The sequence below is a fragment of the Chelonoidis abingdonii genome, chromosome 14 (genome assembly GCF_003597395.2).
Source record: "Chelonoidis abingdonii isolate Lonesome George chromosome 14, CheloAbing_2.0, whole genome shotgun sequence".
Lineage (NCBI taxonomy): Eukaryota > Metazoa > Chordata > Testudines > Testudinidae > Chelonoidis > Chelonoidis abingdonii.
In genome coordinates this window covers 3,219,108-3,241,877 of record NC_133782.1, presented here as the reverse complement: position 1 = coordinate 3,241,877, position 22,770 = coordinate 3,219,108, and the positions used below count along the sequence as shown (strand labels likewise).

Here is a 22,770-nt window from a genome sequence, read left to right as displayed (position 1 = left end):
GTCGACTGTCTGGGCTCCCGCACTACAACCAGCTGTGTAAATGTTACGGCTCTGAAGCCCAGGGAGGGAGAGGGGCTCCAGGCCCCAAGCTGCAACATCTACACGGCCATCTTTCCTGCAGTTGCCTGAGCCTGTCGACCCAGCTTACTGCTGGCTGCGTAGACCTGCCTACAGGGGGAAGAGTCTTGTCCAAGGTCGGCCAGGATTGACCCGTGGAATCTGAGTCCCACGCCAGTGCTGAAGCCACTAGCCCACGCTGCTTCTCTGTCCACAAACATGAACACCAGTGGGGGCATCGCCGCAGAACTAAGCCAGCAGAGCTGTTCCTGTCAGAGCTGGGCACAGTCAGCAAAAGACAAAAACAAAAGGTGGGAGGTGAAATTCTAGAGCTTCTGCTCATCTGTGCCCAGGGTAACCTGCCTTTTATTTGTATGCTGGGCGACCTCCTGTTTTTCCAGCTCTCTTCAGGAACCCTCTCTACACACACACACGCAGAGGCATGCCAGGAGGCCAGTCCATACTATTCCCGAGTGAGCGGTGCAGTCCTGCTGTGAGCCGGCCCCATTCCCATGCAGCAGGATGCAATGCTTTAAAATTGGATCTCTCTTTTTTTCTCTCTCTCCCTCTCACACACACACCGCCAAGCTGAATTTTTTTTAAAAAGTTGGTGGTGGGAGAGGAAGGGGAATCACTGAAATATCATTCGACAACCTGGAAATAAATCCTTCTCCCAATGACCATGTCGAAAAGATAAAATAATGAAACAAACAAGACATGTGTAGGGTCAGGCCATACATTCACGGTGTTGAACAATCCAGGTGTGGAGACTGCTGGTGGAGCAGCGTGGGAGCTTTGAGCGCTGAAATCCCTGCCCAGCCCTAAAGAGACAGCAGCCCTTCCTTGGCAGGGGTGGTGAAGTGGTAGCTCTGTATTGCCAACCCCAAATATTCAGATATCTTGAGTCAGCCCTCACCCCCTGCCCCCCACTCATGACAGTTAAAACATAATCCGTGTGGTGAGCTTTGTCTGTCTTCTGGCCTTTGTGACACCAGGGTTCCTGTTTTCCAGCTTCTCTCAGGGTTCCAGCAGGGCCAAGCAAGCCTATCGTTTCCATGGGGGCCAAATATGAGCCGCTTCGGAGAGCCTGGAATCACTGCAGGTGGCTACCCAGGCCTCGGTCTAAATGCCTTGTGAATGTGTTTCCAGCTCTCTTTCCAAGAATCCCTGGGATGCATTTGCATGAGTGGACTTTTGTTTTCAACTCACATTTCCGTATTGCCCAACTCGAGATGGGGAGTCTCTGGCACCAGCTGCTCCAAGGAGCAGGGATGACGTGGCGTGAGGCTGCAGTAGTGGTGGGACTCTGCACCACCATCACGCGATGCCAGGATGGGGCAGGGCGAGCACAGGGAATCTGACATCTCCCGGAGAATGCCATCGCTCTTGTGCTTCCAGTTTTCCACAGGCTTGTCGGCACTGGGCTGGGCCCGCAGCTAGTGTAAATCAGCGTAAGCTGTATGATTTCAGTGGAGCTGTGCTGCAGAGGGTCTGCCCATGTGAGTTTCACATGCATAACACTGGTTTGTGGGAGCCTGAGCCGAGTGCCCACCGTGCTGAGTGCCCACCATGCCAGATGAAGCCGAGGACAGCCCCAGACCCACAGCACTTCTGATCCTGCATCCATCAAAACCCATGACCAATGTTCCAAAGTCATGGAAGAGCCAAGATTTCCAGTGTGTCACCTGGCTATTGCAGAGTCTGAGCGCAGGGGAGGGTAGATCTGTGATCACAAGTGCACATTCCCTCCTTAGCACAGAGAAGGGGCCCTTCTTCATCACTCAGAGTAGTGAGGGGAGCGGGGGAAAGAGATATCTTAAGGACACAGCAAGTCTCCAACAATTCCTGAGCCAAAGAATCTTGGTGAGATTAATTTTTCCAAGGGGACATCCTCATGCCAGTAGGCCAGGCTGCAGCCAGGACACACTGTCCTCCTGATAAACATCACAGGGCAAAGCAAGTATATGCCAGGTTGAAATGTTTGCAACAGTCCCATGTTCTCTCCTCCCCAAGCCACCATTCTGACGAGTAGCACCAGGGTTGGCTTAACACCAGCTAGATGGCAGGGAGTCAAAGGTGTTTCACTGGAGATGGGCTGGGAGTGATTTCACCAGAGGGAGGGAAACGTTGCTGCCATGGAATGAAGAGAGGGAGTATCTGTGTCAAGCTGGGCTGGGGATAAGGAGAGCTCTGATACCATGTATTAATAACAGACTCCCCCTCCCCAATCTAGCTGGAGAGGTACGTGCAGATGAACGTGAAGTCAGAGATGGTCCGGATCCAGCAGAACGTTGCTCAGAACCAAACAGCCACCATGCTGGAGATTGGTACCAGCCTCTTGAACCAAATGGCAGAGCAGAGCAGGAAACTGACGGTTGTGGAAGCGCAGGTACAGCAGGAGCATTCTGAGAAATGGCTCATAATAGATACACACATGGCTGCCCTGAGGGAGACACGGGGCTGGGAGCCAGGAGGCCTGGGTTCTAATCCAACTCTCCCACTGACTCCCTGTGGGATTGTCCTTAGGCAGATCACATCACCTCTTGCCTCAGTTTCCCTACCTGTAAAAGGGGGAAGTTATTTCCCCTATCTTCCAAAGGAGTTGCAAGGCTTAGTTCAGTCACATTTGTAAAGAGCTTTGGGCTGCTTAGATAAAGGGTGGGGGTGAAGTGCAAGCCATTACATGTGGCTTCCATGACTTTCGTGTGGCTCCCATCTGCAGTGTGCAGGATTCAGATGGCCAACAGGGCAGATCAGTCACAAAGAACTCATGGCTCATGTGCCTTAGGGGTGGGCTGAGATTTCTGAAGGGATCTGGCTGCTCAATCCCCATGAAAATTAATGAGAAGGGGACACCCAACGCCCCCCACGGGGCTCTGACAGTCCCACTCATGGAGTTGATGTGGTCCATGTAACAGAAGCAGAGACCATGGATTTTGAGTGCAGAAGTTTTTAGGCTAGTGTGACCAACAGGGATCACATAATTCGTCCAATCAGTCTCTGCTCCCTATTACTCCTATGGCCCGTTGTGTTGGAAAGACCAGGATACGCTCTCCTCCAACCCGGCCAATATGCATGGTATTGGTAGGACATTCTATTGGCTTGAATAGCTGCTCCATCTAACCCTTGGAGCTGGTGCAGCGCATCAGTGGTGAAATATCATACCGGGCTGGTAACGCTGCTGAAAAATCAGGGCAGGTTAAAGTGGGGGGAGCATTTGGGAGACAGAAGAGGGATCCTGCTAATTATTCTTCCCAACTGATCCTTGGGCAGATTCTGAACCAAACCGCACGAATCGAGATCCAGCTGCTAGAGAATTCCCTGTCCACCAACAAGCTGGAGAAGCAGCTGCTCCTGCAGACGACTGAAATTCACAAGCTGCAGAACACGAACAAGTATGTTCTTAGCCTCGGCCCCACTGAGGTGTCACTTTGGTTCGCTTGCCCAACTCTTGTCTCTTTAAGATGTTTAAGAGGACGGTGAGGAAGGAGGGTCTTTTAATCAGCAGCAGCTCTCCTGGCCCCGGGGGTAAACGCTGACTTTTTATGGTGACCTCTGTCAGGGTACAATTATTTTCAGGACCATCTGGGAACCTGCCCCAGGAGGCTACCGTGCCCCAGTACCTCATGCAGTTCCTGTTGGTTTGTATCTCTCTTCCCCTGCTTAGGGCTGCGCCCCACCATGGCACCTTGTGTGCTCCACATGCTCCCAGGTTCTGAATCCCGTTTGATGTCAATGCTTCTTTGCTTCCCCAGGGCTCTGACTGCCCAGTTGATGCACATGGAAAATGCAATGATTACCTGGGTTATGTGCTCGCTCCCGTCTCCCTGCTTTGTAATGTTTGCTCTCAGCTCACTCCCGGACAGTCTCACAGGGTGGGCTCGGCGCCAGGGCTGCTGCTGAAGCGGGGTGCTCAGCATTTGCAGTCACTGGTGGAGCTGTCTCATCTTCATCTGCTGCTGCTTCTGCCGAGTCCCTGCCAGAACCACCGAGCTTCAGAGCGAGGGTCGGTTCATGCTAACGGAGCTGGGGGTCACTGCTGTCTCCTTTCCGTGTGAGGAAGGCCCAGCTGCTGTCTGGACTCTATCCCTGTCCTGGAGCCATGGGTAGGTGGGTCTATCGTCCCCCCAGCCCAAATCATCAGTGAACAAGGATGAGAAGTGGGGGCTGGTGGCACTAACGAGATCATTAGAGGGAGATTTGCAAGATATGTGAGCATTAGACACCCATTTCGCAAGCACTTCCAATGGGAGTCGGGCCCCACTGCCCTTCGGGCCTTTGAAAACCTGCCCCGAGCAGAATAGCTATCCCAGAGCGGGCAGGGCGAAGCCAGGCAGAAGGGCAGAAGCTTCCTACAGATTCCCAGAGGCAGACTGAGTGGGTTCTAGCCATATTCCCGGCTTTACAGACAGCAAATACCACTGGAATGGGGAATAGCTTTAAAACCGGAATTAACTTTTTAAATGCACGCACTGCGCATGTTATCAAACAAGCCACATGCTGGCCAGCTCCCTCGGTGTACTGCTGTCCATTTTAAACCCTGCGGGAAATTACAGCCTATGGAAAATGACCTAGTGGGCCAGGTTTTTGTACTTTGTTCATCACCTCTGGCAGGTTGATCTGAATAGTTTGAATCCAGATCAATGAAAGAGTCACCAAGACTGATTAATACAGGTGAGCTAGTCTGTTCACTACTCTTCGGTAGTACATTTCCAAGGTCAAAGCAGGAAGCTGAGATTTCTGGGCAGTAGCCCTGGGAATAAGACCATGATTTGGGCCTACAACAGCAACTCCCATGTCAAATATCAGCCTTTTCACTCAATGGCATTTTCAAGGCTGCTCACTTCCTGCAGCCGCTTTGTGCCTTTCCGACGCCAGCTCAGGTCAGGTAACATGATGTATGATCGGATGATTAGTCTCTGCACAGACTAATGAGCAAGGATTAGAGACACATATTTTGACATGACCAGCAATAAACACACACACAAGTGGACCTTTAACCATGCATATTAGCTAGCTGAACACTCACTCATCTACCAGATTTTGAGCCAAAACCATTTGAAGTTAATGAAAAGCCTCCTGTGAATGCCAGTGGGCTTTGTCTCAGGCCTTAGCAGCTGTCTGACTATTAACCTTGGTGTTGTGTGGCTCATGCGGTCCCCCAGGGGGAGAAGATTCCCCCAGGCAAGCACCTCACCCTTCCTCTCTTGGCCTGTCCCTTTGCAGTGTCCTAGAGACACGGGTGCTGGAGATGGAGACCAAGCACCAGACAGAGCTGGAAGGGATCCGCACAGAGAAGGAGAAGCTGCAGAGCCTAGTGAGCCGCCAGAGCCACACGATTGAGGACCTGGAGAAGTCCATCCACGCTGCCAACAGCAACACCAGCCTGCTCCAGTGGCAGCAGCTGCAGCTCCTCGAGTCAGTCCAGAGCCTGGTCCAGCTGGTCTCACAAGGCAAAGGTGAGCTCATCCCACAGGAGAGCCCTGGGCTTGCCAGAGCTGCACAGGCCTCCTGGCCTTCAGCCAAGGTTTCACTGACTGGAGAAGAGACCACGTCCTAGATTCCGTGGGCAACTAACGCTCCTTGGAACTCCCCGCTGATAACGGCCCCGTTTCTGGTCAGTAGGAGCTATAACGCAGAATGCAAACTTCTCCACACTAGCCTCCTGTGTTAGTTGGGACCCCGCCCTGTGACGTTCCTCTGACCAGCACCCCATTCATGCAGCAGTGAGACCTTCCTCACGGGAGTGCCAGGAGTGCCCGTAGAACTGATGGATAGACCTCTCGATTCAAACTGCTTAGTGACAGTAGGTGTTCAGAGAAGCTGGGATAGAAACCAGGAAAATGTCCTCTCTCTGCTACCCCTGCTCCTGCCTTGCTCGACATTCCATCTGTCCAGCATCACTTCCACCTGGTCTCAGAACAATGCACTCCAGGCAGTGGCTGATGGAAAAGCCGGGGAACAAGGTTTAGGCTCACCCCATGACAGCAGGGCAAGCAAGCGGAGATGCTCAGATTTAAACCTGAATCTAGATCCCAACTTCCCCGGAGTTAGGGACCCTCTCCAATAATTACTGCTGGTCAATCTATTGTAGGGTTATTTTAGAAGTGCCATAGATTTCAATCAATCGATCGATCGATCAGACAGAAAACTGCTCTGAACCATCAGGGTTTGCTTTAAATATGTCCACAAGTGGCACAGAGCAATCCAGTGCCCAAGATTCCAACAGCGAAAAGGTTTTGCACTAATCCACGTTGTTCTGTGTAGTCCCTTTTTACACCCACATTAAATCCTAAAGGTTTAGTCTGGGGATCTGTGACCCTGAGGTGGCACAGACATTGTGCTCACACAGATGTAGAAAGAAAGAAAGAAAGAAAGAAAGTCAATTAAACCCACAAACATCTAATCCAAGAAGAGAAGAGCAACAGAGATGCATGGCCCAACCAGAGCAAATCCACAGGGCTACAGGGGGCCCAATTCTCCCTTCCACTAGGGCCCTGTCCCTAACTCTGGCAGTGCAGAGGGGCATTCAGTGAACTCACTTTAAGGCCATGAACGTTCCTTCTAACACGCTTGCTTTCATGCTTCTTTTATCTGGTCTCCAAGAGCCTGCTCCTCCACGATGCTCAGCATCCCAGGCAGATCCTGCATACACTCAGCACCCGTTGCCCTCGGTAGGAGCACTCTGCATCTTGCAGGATCGACGCTTGTAGCTCCTGCTCCCTTTGCAGTGAGTCAGTAAAAATTGCACCAATGGGTTTCAGTGTTTTGACGGAGTCGCAGCCAAGACGCTAATGCCATCATTGTAAATAAGATGGTTTTATGGGGAAAGGGCTGTTAAGATTTCATCCTATTTATTTTTGAAGCACGCTGGCTTTTCCTGAGATGGAGCCAGGCAATCAAATGACACTTTCTATTTTCCAGTCATTACAAGAGAAATAGCTCCATGTTATCTCAGCTCCCCCGGGAGGGATCGTTGGCTCCTAACACTCTAAGTGAACCGAGTCTGACTCCAGCCCTTGTCTTGGCCGGGGAGTCAGCACAGCAGAGGAACGCAGCTCGGAGTCTGCCTGCTGCAAGCACAGAGATGGACGCTAGGAAGGCAGCAGCTGCTTGTAGCTCAGATGCCGCCCAGCCAGACCCCATTGATGCATTGGAGGGCAGCAGGGGATAGCACCTTAGCTGCAATGGAACTCAGGGCGGAGGTTCATTCTCTTGACCTTCGACCTCCCTGCACCTGACAGCACCTTTGAATGGTTCTTCCTGAAGCTGGCTTTTAGTCTGCACCTGGCTGAGGCCCTATTCCCCATTGCCCCTTGCGCTGTCACGCACACAGATGTGACCTGGAATGGCCAATGCCGCCAGTGGGATTTGGAAGCATCTTTCCCCTAGTGCAAATGGCCCACAGGGTACAGTGCTGTGTGGGATGAAGCCATCGGCTCCTTGTGTATTATACAGACACCCTCCTAAACCCCTGTCCTTCCCCTGTATGGGATCTTGCCCTTTGATTCTTTTTAAAGGTATTTTTACTCTTGTAGCTGCTGTTTGGTGACTAAGAAGCTTTGGGTTGTAACTGTGAGAGGCCCTGGAGGCTTTGAAGAGGCAATTAATAGAGAATATTGATGATAAATTATTAACACACAAATAAAACAGCAATCTAGGGTGTTTCCGGCTTCCGGGCTTGTGCTCAGGGCATGAAATAGATGGAGAATCCCTCTTGCTCTGTTTCTTACCCTAAGTCCAGGACAGCAGAACCCATCACAGATGCCTGCAGCTCACTCACTGCTCCTCTTGTTTGTCCTGCCAGCTCCCCTCATGCAGGAACAGCAGGTGTCCCAGGACTGTGCTCAGCACCGCCGAGCCGGGTTTAACGCCAGCGGGATTTACACCCTCCACGTCGCCAACATGACAGAACCCAGGAAGGTGAGTGACGGGCTCAGGCCTTGCACTGAAACGGACTTTAGTACCCAAGAAAGAGCGAGATGGGCAAGTCAAAGGCAACTCTGCCAATCTTCCCTACCTGCTGCCATGCCAATGCTCCTCAGTTCTCTCCCATGCCAGCCCTCGTGTGTCAGTACTGGGGCTCTCCAAAGCAATGCCACTTCTTGGGCCTCACGAAGTCTGCTCAATGCATCTCAGTCCTGACTTGCAAAACACCTGTCAATGGGAGCGTGGCCCCACCACGCCGTAGCCACAAGACCTGTGTTGACCTGACTTCCTCCCTGGGCAGTACAACCCGTCTGTACCACTCCACCCCAGGCTGCCTCCCCTGCAGCACTGGCTGTTTGCGTCCTCTGCAGGTGTTCTGCGATATGGAGACAGACAGAGGCGGGTGGACGGTGATACAGCGCCGAACCAATGGCAGCGTGAATTTCCAGAGGAAGTGGAAAGAATACAAACAGGTCTGACCTCATCCTGCTCCTTCACTCCCCGACTTGTTCAATCACTGACCCACTAACAACCCTGGGAGTAGGGGGAGGATGGGGTGGGGGTTGTGCAGTGACGGGACACTTGGATGTCAGGCATGCACTTGGTGGAACTAAAGAGCTCCCTTCTGTTTAGGCAAGAAAAGACCCAGTGGGAAGAAAACCTAACGATGTAACCAATTAGACAATGCAATAAATTCCCAGGAAGGCAGCCTCACCACTAGGGTGACCAGACAGCAAATGTGAAAAATCAGGATGGGGGTGGGGAGTAATAGGAGCCTATATAAGAAAAAGACCCAAAAATCAGGACATCTGGTCACCCTACTCACCACTGAGCACATGCACAAAAAGAGGACACTAGATAGTAGTTGAGACTCATATTGCAGGGCATCGTTCTGCAGATTGCAGGGGGACAAGCTCCATGAGCTACGTCAGGTCTCACGGATCTCCCATCTAGAGTCCATAAAGCTATAGCAGAACCTCGGTGGGGCAGGCCTGGAGATAGGAGTCCCAGGGCCAGGCAGAGAAGAGCTGGTGGGCAGAGGTGAATGGAAGGAGCTGGCTGCCAGGGTAAAAGGAGAGAGAAGACTCTGACTCTAGACAGGATGACAGAGGGGATTTTGCAAACATGTCAACATTTCCCCCCTGAATTGGGAAATTTGAAACATTTCTACCAGCTCCATCCTGGATTAGCAGAGGTCAATAAACTGGCAAATTACTCCCATGCAGTCCCGTGACTTCACTAGGGATGCAGGGCTGTAACTGAGGCAGAATTTGCTGCGGTATTTCTAAAGCTGATGGGAGTTTTGCCTCCTCCCTTTGCTGACCACAACGGACATTGCATAGCCCAGGGACACAGTCTAAATCCTCCCCACTGTTGGCTCTGCTCTTCCACAGGGCTTTGGAGACCCTGCCGGGGAGTACTGGCTGGGGAACGAAGCTGTGCATCTCCTGACAAGCCAGGCTTCCTACTCGCTGAGAGTGGAGCTCCTGGACTGGGAAGGAAACCAGGCTTATGCCCATTATGAGACGTTCCAGCTGGGCAGCGAGCGTCATCTTTACAGGTGGGATATGGACCTTGACAAATGAAATGTTCCCTTGGGTCTTTCTTCAAACCCCACTTAGACAAGGAAACTCCCCCAGTGCCATCCAGGGATAGAGGTGAATCCTGCTCAAGCCGAAATCCCAGCACCAGCTGGTGGTCCCCCAACGTTTATGGAAGAGGCTGGGCTAGATAGCACAGCTGGGCAAGGAACCAGTAAATTGGGAGTGATGTTTCTAGGGTTTTGCATTCCACCCACTTTACCAAGCTGTTCATCTCCACAGCCTCTTAATCAAAGTGGCTGCAGAATGAAATGTTGTGCATTCACTGTTATTTTGACAAATTGGGGCAATTCTGCAGTGATTTTTCTGTGGGAACTTTGTGGTCATAAATGTTGCTACATTGTCCTTTTTTCTCCTTTTGAAAATCAAAATAAATTTTCTTGAAGGAAAAAAAATGCATAAAATTGCATTAGGAAAAAATTTCTTTTTCTTGCTTTTTTGCAAAAAGCCACTTTTGCATACACCAAGGCCTGAGCTGGGTGTGCAGCTAGTTGCACATGTACTTTTCCAGGTGTAATTGTGGTCACTACTTGCACAGCTGCGTTTTAGAGTTCGATCCTGCAAGGTGCTGAGCACTCCTGTGAGGTGCTGAGTACCTGAAACTCCCATGGCCTTCAACGGAAGTCAAAGTGCTCAGAGCACCTCACAGGATCAAGCAATAAGCGACTGTTTGCATAAGCAGCTGCCAGTTTTGTGCACGCAATTGTTGTAACTGTGCTTGCAAAAGAGAACAAATCCATGTGAAAATAAGAGGCCTCACTGCTAGAAAATCTAATGAAAGCAAGAAAGCAAGCTCCACTGCTTGCTCTGAAATACAACTGGCGTGCTGCTCCAGAACCATTATCCAGTCATGAAACAATGGCAACCTTTAAAGCTCAGATTATAAATCAATACAGTGCCGAGGCTTTGTGTGTTTTCACTGAAGCATTGTGGGAACAGCAAAGTGAGAAAGAGAGCAAGTGCCTTTGAAGGTCCTGGTGGGGAGCTGACCAACTCTGGGAGTTTCATACTTCCCTCCTTGTCTAGGGGAAACTGAGGACAAGCCCCTGGCTGCCTCTCTCCAAAATCCCTATTATTAAAATGGCCCCGGTAGAACAGTAAAATTTTAGATTAAAAGTGTGAAGATAAGACACAAATCCAGCTAGCCTAGACTCTGCTGAAGAGGGCCTCCAAGTCTATTGTTTGTTTCTGGGGATCCCTGCTTCAGAGCTGAGCCCTGACTGGATCCTAACTGCCCTCAGAATTTGACCTTACCTAGCGTAACTCCTAGTCAGGTGGCTAAGCATTTAATTGTCCCAATAATGTCCAGTTGCAATGAGGGATAGGGGTTGCCCGAGGTTATGCAGCTCTGGTCATGGGTGGTTCCATCAGGATACATGGGTCACCGCGCAGGCACATTCCAAACACAATTGACTAAAGATACAGAATGGAAGGGGGGCAGCTAGAGGGGATTGTATGTGCCCATCGGCTCTCTTCCTTTGTGACTGACACTGTCTCCGCTTCTGCAAACATCAGCAGCAGAGAATACTCGCCTGAGCTTGGCCATTAGAACAGCAGTACGTTGCGAACGCCTGTCACCAGAGGGGGGTCAAAGGCTTGGTGGCAAGGCAGCTGAGCGATGTAGGATGCAGAGGGATTGCTTTGCCCACCATCAAACCCCACCCCCTGGAACCCTGCGCAGCAGGTTAGGACCAGGAGTGAATTCCAAGGCCAGAAGGGGACGCTGTGATCATCTCCTCTGCCCTCCTGCATAACATGGGCCAGGCAACGTCCCCGCAATCACTCCCAGAGCAGAGCTTGCAGAAGAACATCCAATCTGCCAGGGACAAAGAATCCCCCACCACCACCCCACCACCTCCTCATTCAAGTGCTCCAATGGTTAATTAGCATCATAGGTAAAAACTGGCACAACAATTTAGGCTGAAATTCGGCCAGGAGACCAGTATTAAAAGCACCATTAAAAGTATTCCAGTATCTTCAGGCCTCAGTCCTGCCAGGCGCTCAGCTCTCTGCCCCTGCCCCAGCAAGACACTAAAATACATGCTGCACGTTAAAAAGCGCGTGGTCCCATTGGAGCCTCTCCTGTGCTTCAGTGGGGCCAGTTCACGTAATACCTTGCGGGACTGAGCCCTGAAAAACTCATGGGACTCTGTTTAGGACAGAAGGACAACAAGTGGGGAGGCCCTCTCTGCGCCAGCCCCTCCAGAGGCACAATGCCCGCTAAGGCGAGTTCTGGGTACCAAGTCCTCAGCGCTGCTGCAGACAGCACCCTTGCCTTAAGTTCCAGCCAGCCACCCCTGCTTAGCATGTGAGCTCTGACAGCACCCCCCAGATCTGGCGGCCGGCTGGAGCCTGCGGGGGTTTCGAACAATTGGATCACTCAGCACTGCTGATAAACTCTGCAATGGGATTGCTGCCTTCTCTGCCTCTGCTTGTTTGTATTTGCAAAGACACAGGGGAACGTTTTCTTAAATAAATCCCAGGAAACGTTGACAGGAGTCTGAAAAGTAATTCTCGTCCTCTGTCTCGTTTTCTCCTCTCCTCGTGCTTTCTGTCTCGCCCTCTCTCTGCTTTGGTCCTCCAGGATCTCCCTGAAGGGCTACAGTGGAACTGCTGGGCAGCAGAGTGGCATTGTCCTCCAGGGAACCAACTTCAGCACCCGCGACTCGGATAACGACAACTGCCTCTGCAAGTGCGCCCAGATGCTGTCGGGAGGTGAGCGGGCCCTGGGTGCAGGGGGGGCTGGGACCAGTCTTCCCCATGTGCCCTGTTCGCTGGGACGGACTGATGGGGGCAGAGTGTGTGGAGCAACTGAGGCTGGGTTCTTGGGAATGCACCATTCTTATTGAATCTCTTTGTTCAGTGTCTCAGAAATACCCCACAGTGATGAGGGAGGGAGGGAGGAATGTAGACAGACAGACAGACAGACATCTGAGCGAGAGCTCTCCCTCGTCGCTCTTCACCCAATTTTCCTAGACATGCACAGAGCCCAAGAGTCCTCCCAAATCCTGCCACCCTAGGTGACCACCTAGGTTGCCTAAATGGAAGCACCAGCCCTGCTCCCCAGCAGGCACTCTCTGCACCCTGCTCCTGACTAACTGCAGGGGCAGAAGGAAGCTCAAGTCAAGTTCATCCCTTGGTGACCTGTGACTAGGCACCTCAGCCCAGTCATCTCCAGGGCCACAGTCCTGCAAACAGCCATGCACGCTTCCATTTAGGCGACCTAGGCGGTCACCTAGGGCGCCAGGATTTGGGAGGGCGGCATTTTGCCACCCTCAGCAGCAATTCGGTGGTGGGGGGTCCTTCCGCGCTCTGGGTCGGGGGCAGCAATTCTGTGTTGGGTCCTTCTCTCGCTCCGGGACCTGCCGCCGAAGTGCCCCAAAGACCGGGGGCGCAGAAGGACCCCCCCGGCCGCAGAATTGCCACCAACGACCGGGAGCACAGAAGGACCCCCACCTAGGGCGCCAAAAACCCCGGCGCCGCTCGTGGTAGGTCTGATTGTTTCAGCCAGGGGGTCCATCACCCGGATCCGGGTTAGTTTGTCTGGGGCTGTTACTAAAGACATGAACCGAGCTGGGGCCCTTGAAATGAGCCCCAGGAATTCGTTTGGATGGATACGTAGGTGCCCGTCCAATGGCAGAGCCTGGGATCCTTGCCAGGCAGGACGCAGGGGCACAGAAAATCCACACGTGTCAGAATGTTCCCCGGGGGCCAGTTCCTGAGCTGGTGTAAATCAGCAGAGTCTCACTGGCTGCATTAGACTTACAGCAGCGGCGGATCTGGCCCTTGGTCTCCTGCTGCTCTCTCGTGCGGGCACTGAATTCTCTGTTAACGATGGAGATGGGCCAGAACCCAGACCTCCCACTCCAACCAGACTTGTCCTGGCACAGCGACAGCACAAGAAGAGCCCATGTCTGAACAATCTCAAAGCCAGAATAATCCCACCAGGATCGTACTGTTCGGATGCCAGGCGGTTTTCTGAAGGCTATTGCCCTTATGATGCAAGAACACACGAATCACAGCCATGAGGCATAACCTTCCCGGGCCAGGAAAAATGTGCTGATTACTACACCCTTTAATGGCTGGAACATGGGCCGGGATACCCCAGGGGATGGCATCCACAGGGCGAGGTTACCACACTCTGCCAGTGGTAGGATACTGTCAGGGACAACCCTGTTCTTTCAGTGCCTAAGTCTTTCTTTTTACACAGTAGCTCCTAATACCTCCGTGTGTGTCCAGCACCTACGTCCAGGGTGTTGTGATCTCAGCCACGGCCTCTCAGTATGGCTGTAATTCCCACAGGGCTTTACCCTGCTCCACTGACGCCAGCGGGAGCAGGGTCGAGTTGCCGATCACCCGGCCTGAGGAACAGCAAAGCTGGCTTGGCTCCAGGCAGCAGAACTCAGGGCTGGGTTTCTTTTTTTCACTTTCTTATGGTCTGATTTTTGAAAAACTCTCTGTCCAATGTCAAGAAACATTTTTTTCCTAAAATCACCCGGTTCTTTTCGACAAATTTAATTTGAAAAGTCCCCAGGGTTGTGTATTTCTAACCAGGCGGAAGCTTGTGTGTTTTGTTTTACACTATTCATGCCTCACGTCTAGGCCAACTGGGGAAATGACGACCAGGCACACTCCCAAGAAAGAAGCCTTTGGCTAGAACCAATCTGAACTCAGAGCCCAGAAGTTTCATGCGCTGTCCGAAGTCCAGACTCGGTCTGTCAAGTTCTCTAACCTTTCCCCTCTATATGTCCCCCACTCAGGTTGGTGGTTTGACGCCTGTGGTCTGTCGAACCTGAACGGCATCTATTATCCTGCCAAGCACAATGTCCGGAAGCTCAACGGGATCAGGTGGCACTATTTCCAGGGGCCCAGCTACTCTCTAAAAGGCACACGCATGATGATAAGACCTTCAGACTTCTAGCGCCCCAGAGCAGGATGGGGCAGAGGGCAAGCCAAGCTCCAGGCCTCCAAACTGGCAGACAACAGCCCATCATGGAACTGGCAGGACCGTTAGACCAGCCACAGATGGCAAAGGAACAGGGACACATCCTAGCAGAAGCAGAGCCCTTGTGACCCAAATCCTGGGGCTCAAGAGCAAGGAAAAGGAGGAAGATCTGGAGCTAAGTGGAGAGATGACTGTGGGCCTGGACTCTTGGGCCTCCCAGGAGGAGGAGAAGAAAGAACAATCAGAAAAAAAATCTAAAAACTAAACCGTCCCATTGGTGTGAATTACAAGTATTGGGCTTTCGTTCTGGACCAGTGTGATTCTTTTCTATGTTGTATCATCTTCAGGGAAATCATTTAGACCACAAAGGAAGCCTGCTGCAGCCAGGGCCAGTGGCTGAGAAGGACCTTCCGAGCGGCAGCTAGGAATAGTGTGGAGCATGCAGAGTTATTGCAGTGGGGTCTGGTTTTCATTGGTTTTAGCATATTTCTAGGAAACACTCCACCCTTTTCCTCCCTTGTTTTCCCCTGCTTCTGAACTGCCACATGGCCACCCAGCTCCTGAAGGCACGCTCTTGCCTGCAGAAGCTGATTGACGAGGAGAAAGCAGGCTGGTGAGATAAAGGAAACACTATTTCACTAGGAGGGTGGTGAAGCACTGGAATGGGTTACCTAGGGAGGTGGTGGAATCTCCTTCCTTAGAGGTTTTTAAGGCCCGGCTTGACAAAGCCCTGGGTGGGATGATTTAGGTGGGCATTGGTCCTGCTTTGAGCAGGGGGTTGGACTAGATACCTCCTGAGGTCCCTTCTAACCCTGACATTCTATGATTCTATAATACAGATCAGGCCAGCTGGAGAGGCAAGACGGACTTGCCTTTGGGCTCGCTCTTGTGTTTTTCCCCTAAGGGGACCTGCCAAACTGGCTCCCGACCCAAATGCAAAGCCCATCTGTGCAAGAAGAGCATGAGCTGGGCCTTGCGCAGGGAACACGGTGCATGGGAAGGACGCCCATGTGGATGGAATGAATGTCGGCTTCTGAGCTCAGTAATGTACATTGAAAGACCAGCCTCCACATTCAGCGTGCACACACACACACACCCCACTCCCTGGTGTGCTGGGCTACTGCGTGAGCGAGTGGGTGGCTAAGGGTTAGCACTGAGTGTTTCTGACATCAGAAGACCCCAGTGCACCAGTGCCCTACCTTGCACGTGCACAAGGTATAGAGGGGCTGTGGTGAGGGCAGAGAAGGGGCATGGCTGAGGAGACGAGGTATATGCAGTCGTTCCATGCTAACAAAACACATAGCTCCGTACTCGCCTCGTAGGGTCTGTCTGCACTGCAGCTGCTTCCCAGCTCGGCTGGACAGACATGCGCTAGCTTTGCGTGCACTAGTGCACTAACGTGGGGTAGGTGCCCATGAACACAGCCTGGGGGTCCAGCAGGTTTGTTCCCAGGCAGCTGGCCTGAGCTGCTGCCCGTGCTAGCTCGAGTGAAGCGAGCACGTGTCTGTCTAGCTGAGCTGGGGAGCACATTACTACTTGCAGTGCAGAGGGATGCTTAGGCCTGACTCCAGCTAAAGGCAGGAATAACTTGGCAGCTTTCAGCAGCACCCAATAAATGCAGGCCCCATTCCACTGCACTGCCTCTTCTGCTCAGCACTTCTGAGTCTGTGCTAATCCAGGCCGTGCTGGATCAATCACATATCCCATGCCAGGGTCACCCCCTCCGCTTGCTCCAGTATGTCATCACAGTGACCTCACGGTGCATCCCCGCAGGCTCAGCCTGGTGCCTTCATGCGCTATCGTCCATGCAGATGCATCCACACTGCTGCCTTGCAACCATTAATACAGCCCTCGCGGCCACAGGCATTCCCACAGCACGCCGCACTGCTCAGCACCATGGCAGCCCAGCTGCATGTTGAGATGCTGTGGAGTGCACAGCTACCCACTGACGGCCAGGCTAGGAGATCAGAGACGCATCACCTGGTACCAGCTGGGAGAGTCCCAGTGACTGTTGCAGAGCAGCATTGCAACTGTTTCCTTAGAAGACTCTGTTGCTATGTGCCGCTAAACCCTTCCCCTTAGCCCAGCTAGCTTTTCGGCAGCACATCCATTGTCTCACCATCCTATGGTGGTTTCCGATCTGCCCCTTCCTCAGGGCCTGTTGCATTCTTGTTACAACATACAGCGAGTGACAGCCCACTCAGGCCTCTGCAGGGGGATTCACTGAGAGGCTCTGCCTTTTATAAACGGCTTTTCCAATGCTGCAAAACGTGCACAGCCATTTAGTGCCTCCTTTGAAATGTTCTGATTTTCCATCAAAACATAGTTGGTTGCGATTCAGTTTGAGTGGAGTGTGTTATTATGAATCTGGATCACCTAGTCATGGCCCAGGACCCTCTTGTGCCAGATGCTGTGTAGACACAACAAAATTCTGGCCCCTCCCCCAAGAAGCTTACCCTCGAAGGGTAAGACAAGAGACAACAGGTGGATACAGACGATCGGGGAAGGCCAAAGAAACAATGGGGCAGTGTTGGTCAGTGTGACAGGCGGCGGGGTCCACACCTTAGCAGCCCAGCTGCTGTCTGGTTTTTGCAGGCACCGTTGCAGAAGCGGGTTTTAGGGAGCGAGTCGAAGGCAGCCGATGAGGTAGCTTTGGTGGTGGTTATGAGAGCTGCTCCTTGGCCAGGGGAAAGCATCGGAGAAAGCCCCCGGGTGTGTGTTTGAAGACGTACCACTAGAGGGTGGCGGCGTGGGCCATTCGGAGGTGGAGCTGCCATCTCAGTGGTGTGAGAGACAGGCCAGGTGGGTGTGGGTAGGGCTGGAGTGAGAAAGGCCTTGAAAGTGAAGGCAAATAGTTTGCGTCTGAGGCACTAGAGAAGGGGGAGCCAGCGGAGGGGTTCGCGGAGAGGGATGGCATGGGTGAAATGAAGGGCTAGAAAAGCGATCCTTGCCGAAGCGTTCAGAACTGGTATGAGCGGAGCTAGCTGGGATCTGCCCGGATCAGAGAGGGGGACGTTGCAGTGAGTGACGGATGAGATGCCAAGAGCCTGGCCGAGGGTTTCAGCTGTGCAAATGGCTAGGAAAGACCGTATCCTAGAGATGCTCTGCAGAAAGAATCAGCTAACCTGCCTAGAGAGAGCCTGGAGTCGACGTCGATGGCACCCCAGTTATGGGCCTGAGTGATGGAGAGAACGGAGGGGTAGAGCAGGTGACTGAGGAAAGAGGGAGTGGGTGGGGCTGGCAGGAAGATTCAGAATTCTGTTCCAAACGAAACAAAACATTTTACGTTTTCCTTTTAATCGCCACCCCCTTTCTCTCTTCTTTCTGAAAAGAAACCAGAACACCACCACATTGTTCTGATGAAAAATAACACAAAAAATTCCACGATACATTTTTAAACGAAGCAAAACTCATTCTGTTTCCTTCAAAAGTTTTTGTGGAAAATAATTGTTGTTTTCTGACTAGGTCCGGTGGGTGAAACAGGTGAGCTGTTCGTAGGGGCTCTCTCTTGTTTTGGTGTTTCGTGCTGGGAAGGGACGTTAGAGGTCAAACCTGGGGCATGCTCCCCAGAAGGGCTGGAATATGACGGGACAGAGCGGGTCACCCAGTGTAAGGAAAACAGACCGAAATGCAGGGGGATCCCCAAATCAGAGACAGCCAAGTCTTATCAAGGCATCTCGCCCATTCCCTGCACTAGCTGGCACACAGCTCTGGACCCACAGCTCTCCAGGCTCCAGCGGTTTCATACTCGGCGTCCATGACTGACGGCGCCTTTGGGGGATTTGCCCACAGGGCCCGTCACGTTGTTTAGCACCAAGTCTTGCTGCAGCGTTATTTCACACCAGCAGCCTGGCCTCACAGGGACGCTGCCCACCCCTTCTCACTCCCCTCCTCCCATGCTGAGGAACAGAGAGCGCTGGGCCGGGGAGGCGGTCACTGATGGCCTGGCAAGCTGCCCTGGGCCTGGCTTGTCTTGTGCAAGGTTATTGGCTCTCCCGGGGGCAAGGGGCGTTAACTCCGACTCTTTAACAAGCATCTTTCCCCCTGGTTCAAACGGAAACGCTGTCTTTGTCTATTAACAAAAGTGGCATTAGGAAGCCCCCCCATGTGAGTTTCTGTCAGGGTGAGACAGCCACCCAGGACTTGACACCGCCAGGACGGACAGCCCCCCCGGCACTCCTTCCCCCCCGGCCGCAGAGTGCGGGAAGGCCCGTCCCCTCGCCTCCCCCACCCCAAACCATCACAAAATCCTCCTCCAGCCACGTCCCGCTCCCTCCCCAGACTCCTGGGCTGCTTAGCAGCAGCATGGACCAGGGTTAGTCTCTGTATCTGCTTGCAGGAGCTCAGCTCTCCCAGCACTGCTGCGGCGCTAACAGGGAGCTAGGCAGGGAGGTCATCCCTAGATGACCTGTCCAGCAGCTACAGGAGACCTGTGACCTGGCCTGCCCCTTTCTGGTGCAGAGGGGCCGTGGAAGATTTCAGGCACAGCTGGGTTTGCACAACCGGGGCCAGGGTCGAACCTGGACATCGGCGTTCAAGGCTCTTCAGAGCTAAGGTTTTATTCCCCTCTCTGTTTTCAGGGAAACCTCTTCCATTCGAAAGCCAGAAGCCATTTCCCTGTTAGACCCAGTGACCCCCCACTCCTCCTAGCCCAGATCTCTCCCTCCCCTTCCACGCATCCTGATGTTCAACAAGCACCAAACACTTCCTGGCTTTCTGCACACCGTGTGTTAAACCCAGAAAGCTGCGCCGCTCTTGAGCATGACACCAGCATAGAGCCCTGTCCACTGCATGGATGATGAATCCGCCCCATGCCCTCCCGCTCTGGCCAAGCAGAATTCCTTGAGTTCACATGCAGGCGTTCTCAGATCAATTTCTCATATTAATAGCACCCAAGCCCTGTCCTCCATCGCAGTCTGACCGCTGAATCAGCCCAGTGACCAGAGGTTTGACATTTCAGCCAGCCCATTGCAGTGCACAGTTTGTACGTGTACCTGTGCTGGGCTTTTTACATCCAGGTTTTGATTATGCAACAAGCAGTTTAACAAGTTATTTTAAAAAGAAGCGGTGGGGATTGGGAGAAGTTCAGAGCATGGTGTAACATTCCGATTTATTTGAAGGGCTGACGGTGTCGTAGCAGGTGGTGTTTAAAGAGCTGCCATGCGAGTGGAGAGGTGGTTTGCCTCTGGATTCTAATGCACACAGTATATTTGAACACCACATAAAGGATTTTATAGTAACCAGCAATAACCCTCTGGCTCTTCTTTCGGTGAATTACCCACTGTCCTAGTCATCCTGTTTTACTATGATCAGCGTTGCCTCCAGCAGTACAAGCCGTGCTTATTCCCTTACTCTCCATCCCTCCGTAGGAGGCTCCATGTCTTCAACAGGTCTCTGGAAAAGTGGGCGAAACCTGCATGGTCGCTAAAAGAACAGGAGTCCTTGTGGCACCTTAGAGACTAACACATTTATCTCAGCATAAGCTTTCGTGGGCTAAACCCCACTTCATCGGACGCATAGAATGGAACATATAGTGAAGAAATATATACATACAGACAGCATGAAATGGTGGGAGTTGCCCAACCAACTCTAAGAGACTAATTAATTAAGACGAACTGCTGTCAGCAGGAGGAAAAAAACGGTTGTAGTGATAATCAAGACAGCCCATTACGGACAGTTTGACAAGATACTTAACATCAACCTAGACACTTCAATAGCCCACGAAAGCTTATGCTGAAATAAATGTGTTAGGGCTTGGCTACCCTCAAAACTCCAAAGCGCTCCCACAGCAGAGCGAGTGTGGTCGCAGCGCCAGCGCTGGGAGAGAGCTTTCCCAGCACTGCACATACTCCACCTCCCCATGGGGATTAGCTTGCAGCGCTGGGAGCCACGCTCCCAGCGCTGGGGCACTGTTTACACTGGTGCTTTGCAGCACTGTAACTTGCTGCGCTCAGGGGTGTGTTTTTTTTCACACCCCTGAGCGAGAAAGTTGCAGCGCTGTAAAGAGCCAGTGTAGCCAAGGCCTTAGTCTCTAAGGTGCCACAAGCCCTCCTGTTCTTTGTGCTGAAATGTTAATGAATAGATCCTGAAAGCACCCCTGGTGATGCAGAGGTGTATTCTCAGCCCCATTTCTTTGACGGGGAACTGAGGACACAGAGATTGAACTACCTCTTTATCTCTAGCTTGCTTGCTAGCATATATATACCTGCCCCTGGAAATTTCCACTACCTGCGTCTGACAAAGTGGGTATTCACTCACGAAACCTCACGCTCCAAAACGTCTGTTAGTCTATAAGGTGCCACAGGATTCTCTGCTGCTTTTAGAGATTGAGTGCTTTGCCCAAATTCATACAACAAATCTGTGGAACAGCAGGAATTGAACCCAAATCTCAGTCCAGTGGCTTAACTTGCAGAGCATCCTTCCTCTAGAATTTGCACTGAAAACTGCAGCTCCTCTGCACCTCAAGGGCTCGTTATACAGGGGGCAGATGAATGGAGCTACAAAGCCAGAAACAGGGAGACTAAGGCTTCCTTCCTTCCCTCCAGGACCAATCAGCCTCTCACAAGTCATTCCATTTGCCCAGAGCCCTGCCGCCGAGAGCTGGAGGGGAGGGGGAGAATTGCTGCCCTGTGTTTGACAGAGCTTGCACCCTTCATTCTGTACAACAGCCCAGATGAGACCTGGAGATCTAACTAGGAGTTTGCAAAATAAACCATTGAAACTGTGGCTCCAGGCACTTCGCTGGAGGAGCCAGGGATGGAGGGCGGGCGGGAGGGCGGGGGAGGCAGAGGGAAGTTCTGCCAGAGACGGATAGTCATTGACAATATGCCAAAGCCAGTTATTTTGTTAATTCCTGCCAAGTGCCCCAGGGAAGAGAGGGGCAGAGCCTGGATGGAAAGGGCAGCTTGCTGCAGAGCCAAACACAATATCGTACAAATCAGAATCTGAATGTGGGGAGGGGAGAATCCAGGGGACCACAGCACAGGGTTTTGCAGCACTTCATCACAGTTTCCCTCAGTGAGTTTCTCCTCGGACAGACCCCCCAGCCCAGGCCTGCAGCAGGCAAGAAAGAGAAATAAACAGAGGGCAATGGAAGGCTTTGGAGAAAGCAGCGTACGAGATTCTTGTTCTCGTTCTACCTCCAAATCTCTCTTCCTTCCTTGCATTTCTGCTCTCTGTCCCCTACTGCAGACAGTTCCTTACTTGGGCCTTCACACGGCGCACTTTGATTCCTCCTCCCTCCCCCGGGCTGGGGGCCCCCACCCAGGTACAGTCTCACACAGGGCAGTGTCAGAGCGCAGAGACAGGAGACGGCAGGTAGCTATTCCAGCCCCTCCGTCCTGTTATTCTGAGACCCATTTTAACCCTCTCATCAGACTTGCAGCAGCCTTGAAGTCAAAGCTCACTCACCTGTGGGAAGGAGCAGTGGGAGCTAGACACTCGGCCTAGCTGATTGAGGTGGGACAGTTACTGGGGACATGGCCGACTGACGGGGCAGAGGGATATTTATGGATGGCCGGTAAGAGAGGGCCCGATTGTCAGAAATGAAGACATGCAAATGCAATGCCAAGTCTCTGAAGAGCTCAGGCATGCTAACCCAGCTGACACAGTGGCTGCTAGTCCATCATGTTTAGGGGTGTGGTCAAATATCGCTCCCCCTTCAGATCTGCAGATAAAAATGATCTTTAGAGAACTTGCTTTGCCAAATATAGAGTCAAAAGCCACGTGGGTTCTAGATTTAGAAGCAAATGTGCTTTCTGAGGTTCAAGTCCATTCAGCTCCAGCAAAACCCACCTGCTGAGCTTTTCCCATTGTTATCTGAATTCCCCATGTCCCTCTAGAAGCGGGGCCAGAATCACTCCAACTACATCTTGCTCATTTACACAACATAGGCACGTGTTTGGGATTAGAGACACAATAAGCCCAAGCTGTGTAGTATGGATCCAGAATAGAACCAGAACTTCCCCAAAGGTCAGACATGGGGGTTCAGACTGGACACTCGTTAATTACACCTTCCGGGAAAAGCAATGGATGAAATTAAAGGAAAATGAGTTTGGTGAAACCTGAAAAAGTTTTGTGAAATTAAAAAAAAGGTGGTTGTTTTTTAAATTGAGGTTCCATGAAACCCAAAACATCCCCAGGATCACCCCTTCCCCAGCCTGGGGCCTCCTCTATCCCCAATCTCATTGTCTTGCTAAAATGTATTTATCACAGATGTACAGTTCTCTTTCCCAGAAT

The 22,770-nt window shown here is 52.1% G+C and overlaps 1 protein-coding gene across 1 annotated transcript in view; it reads left to right on the top strand.

Annotated features, from left to right (window-relative positions):
* ANGPT4 (angiopoietin 4) overlaps positions 1-15,318 on the top strand; it is a 38,063-nt gene extending 22,745 nt beyond the window's left edge. Inside the window, exons 2-9 of the mRNA XM_032766409.2 lie at positions 2,291-2,446; positions 3,331-3,452; positions 5,284-5,516; positions 7,865-7,980; positions 8,358-8,459; positions 9,381-9,547; positions 12,172-12,302; positions 14,348-15,318. Of these exons, the coding sequence (XP_032622300.1) occupies positions 2,291-2,446; positions 3,331-3,452; positions 5,284-5,516; positions 7,865-7,980; positions 8,358-8,459; positions 9,381-9,547; positions 12,172-12,302; positions 14,348-14,508 (1,188 nt within the window). The 3' untranslated portion in view covers positions 14,509-15,318. The remainder of the gene's footprint in view (positions 1-2,290; positions 2,447-3,330; positions 3,453-5,283; positions 5,517-7,864; positions 7,981-8,357; positions 8,460-9,380; positions 9,548-12,171; positions 12,303-14,347) is intronic.
* The last annotated feature ends 7,452 nt before the right edge of the window (positions 15,319-22,770 follow it).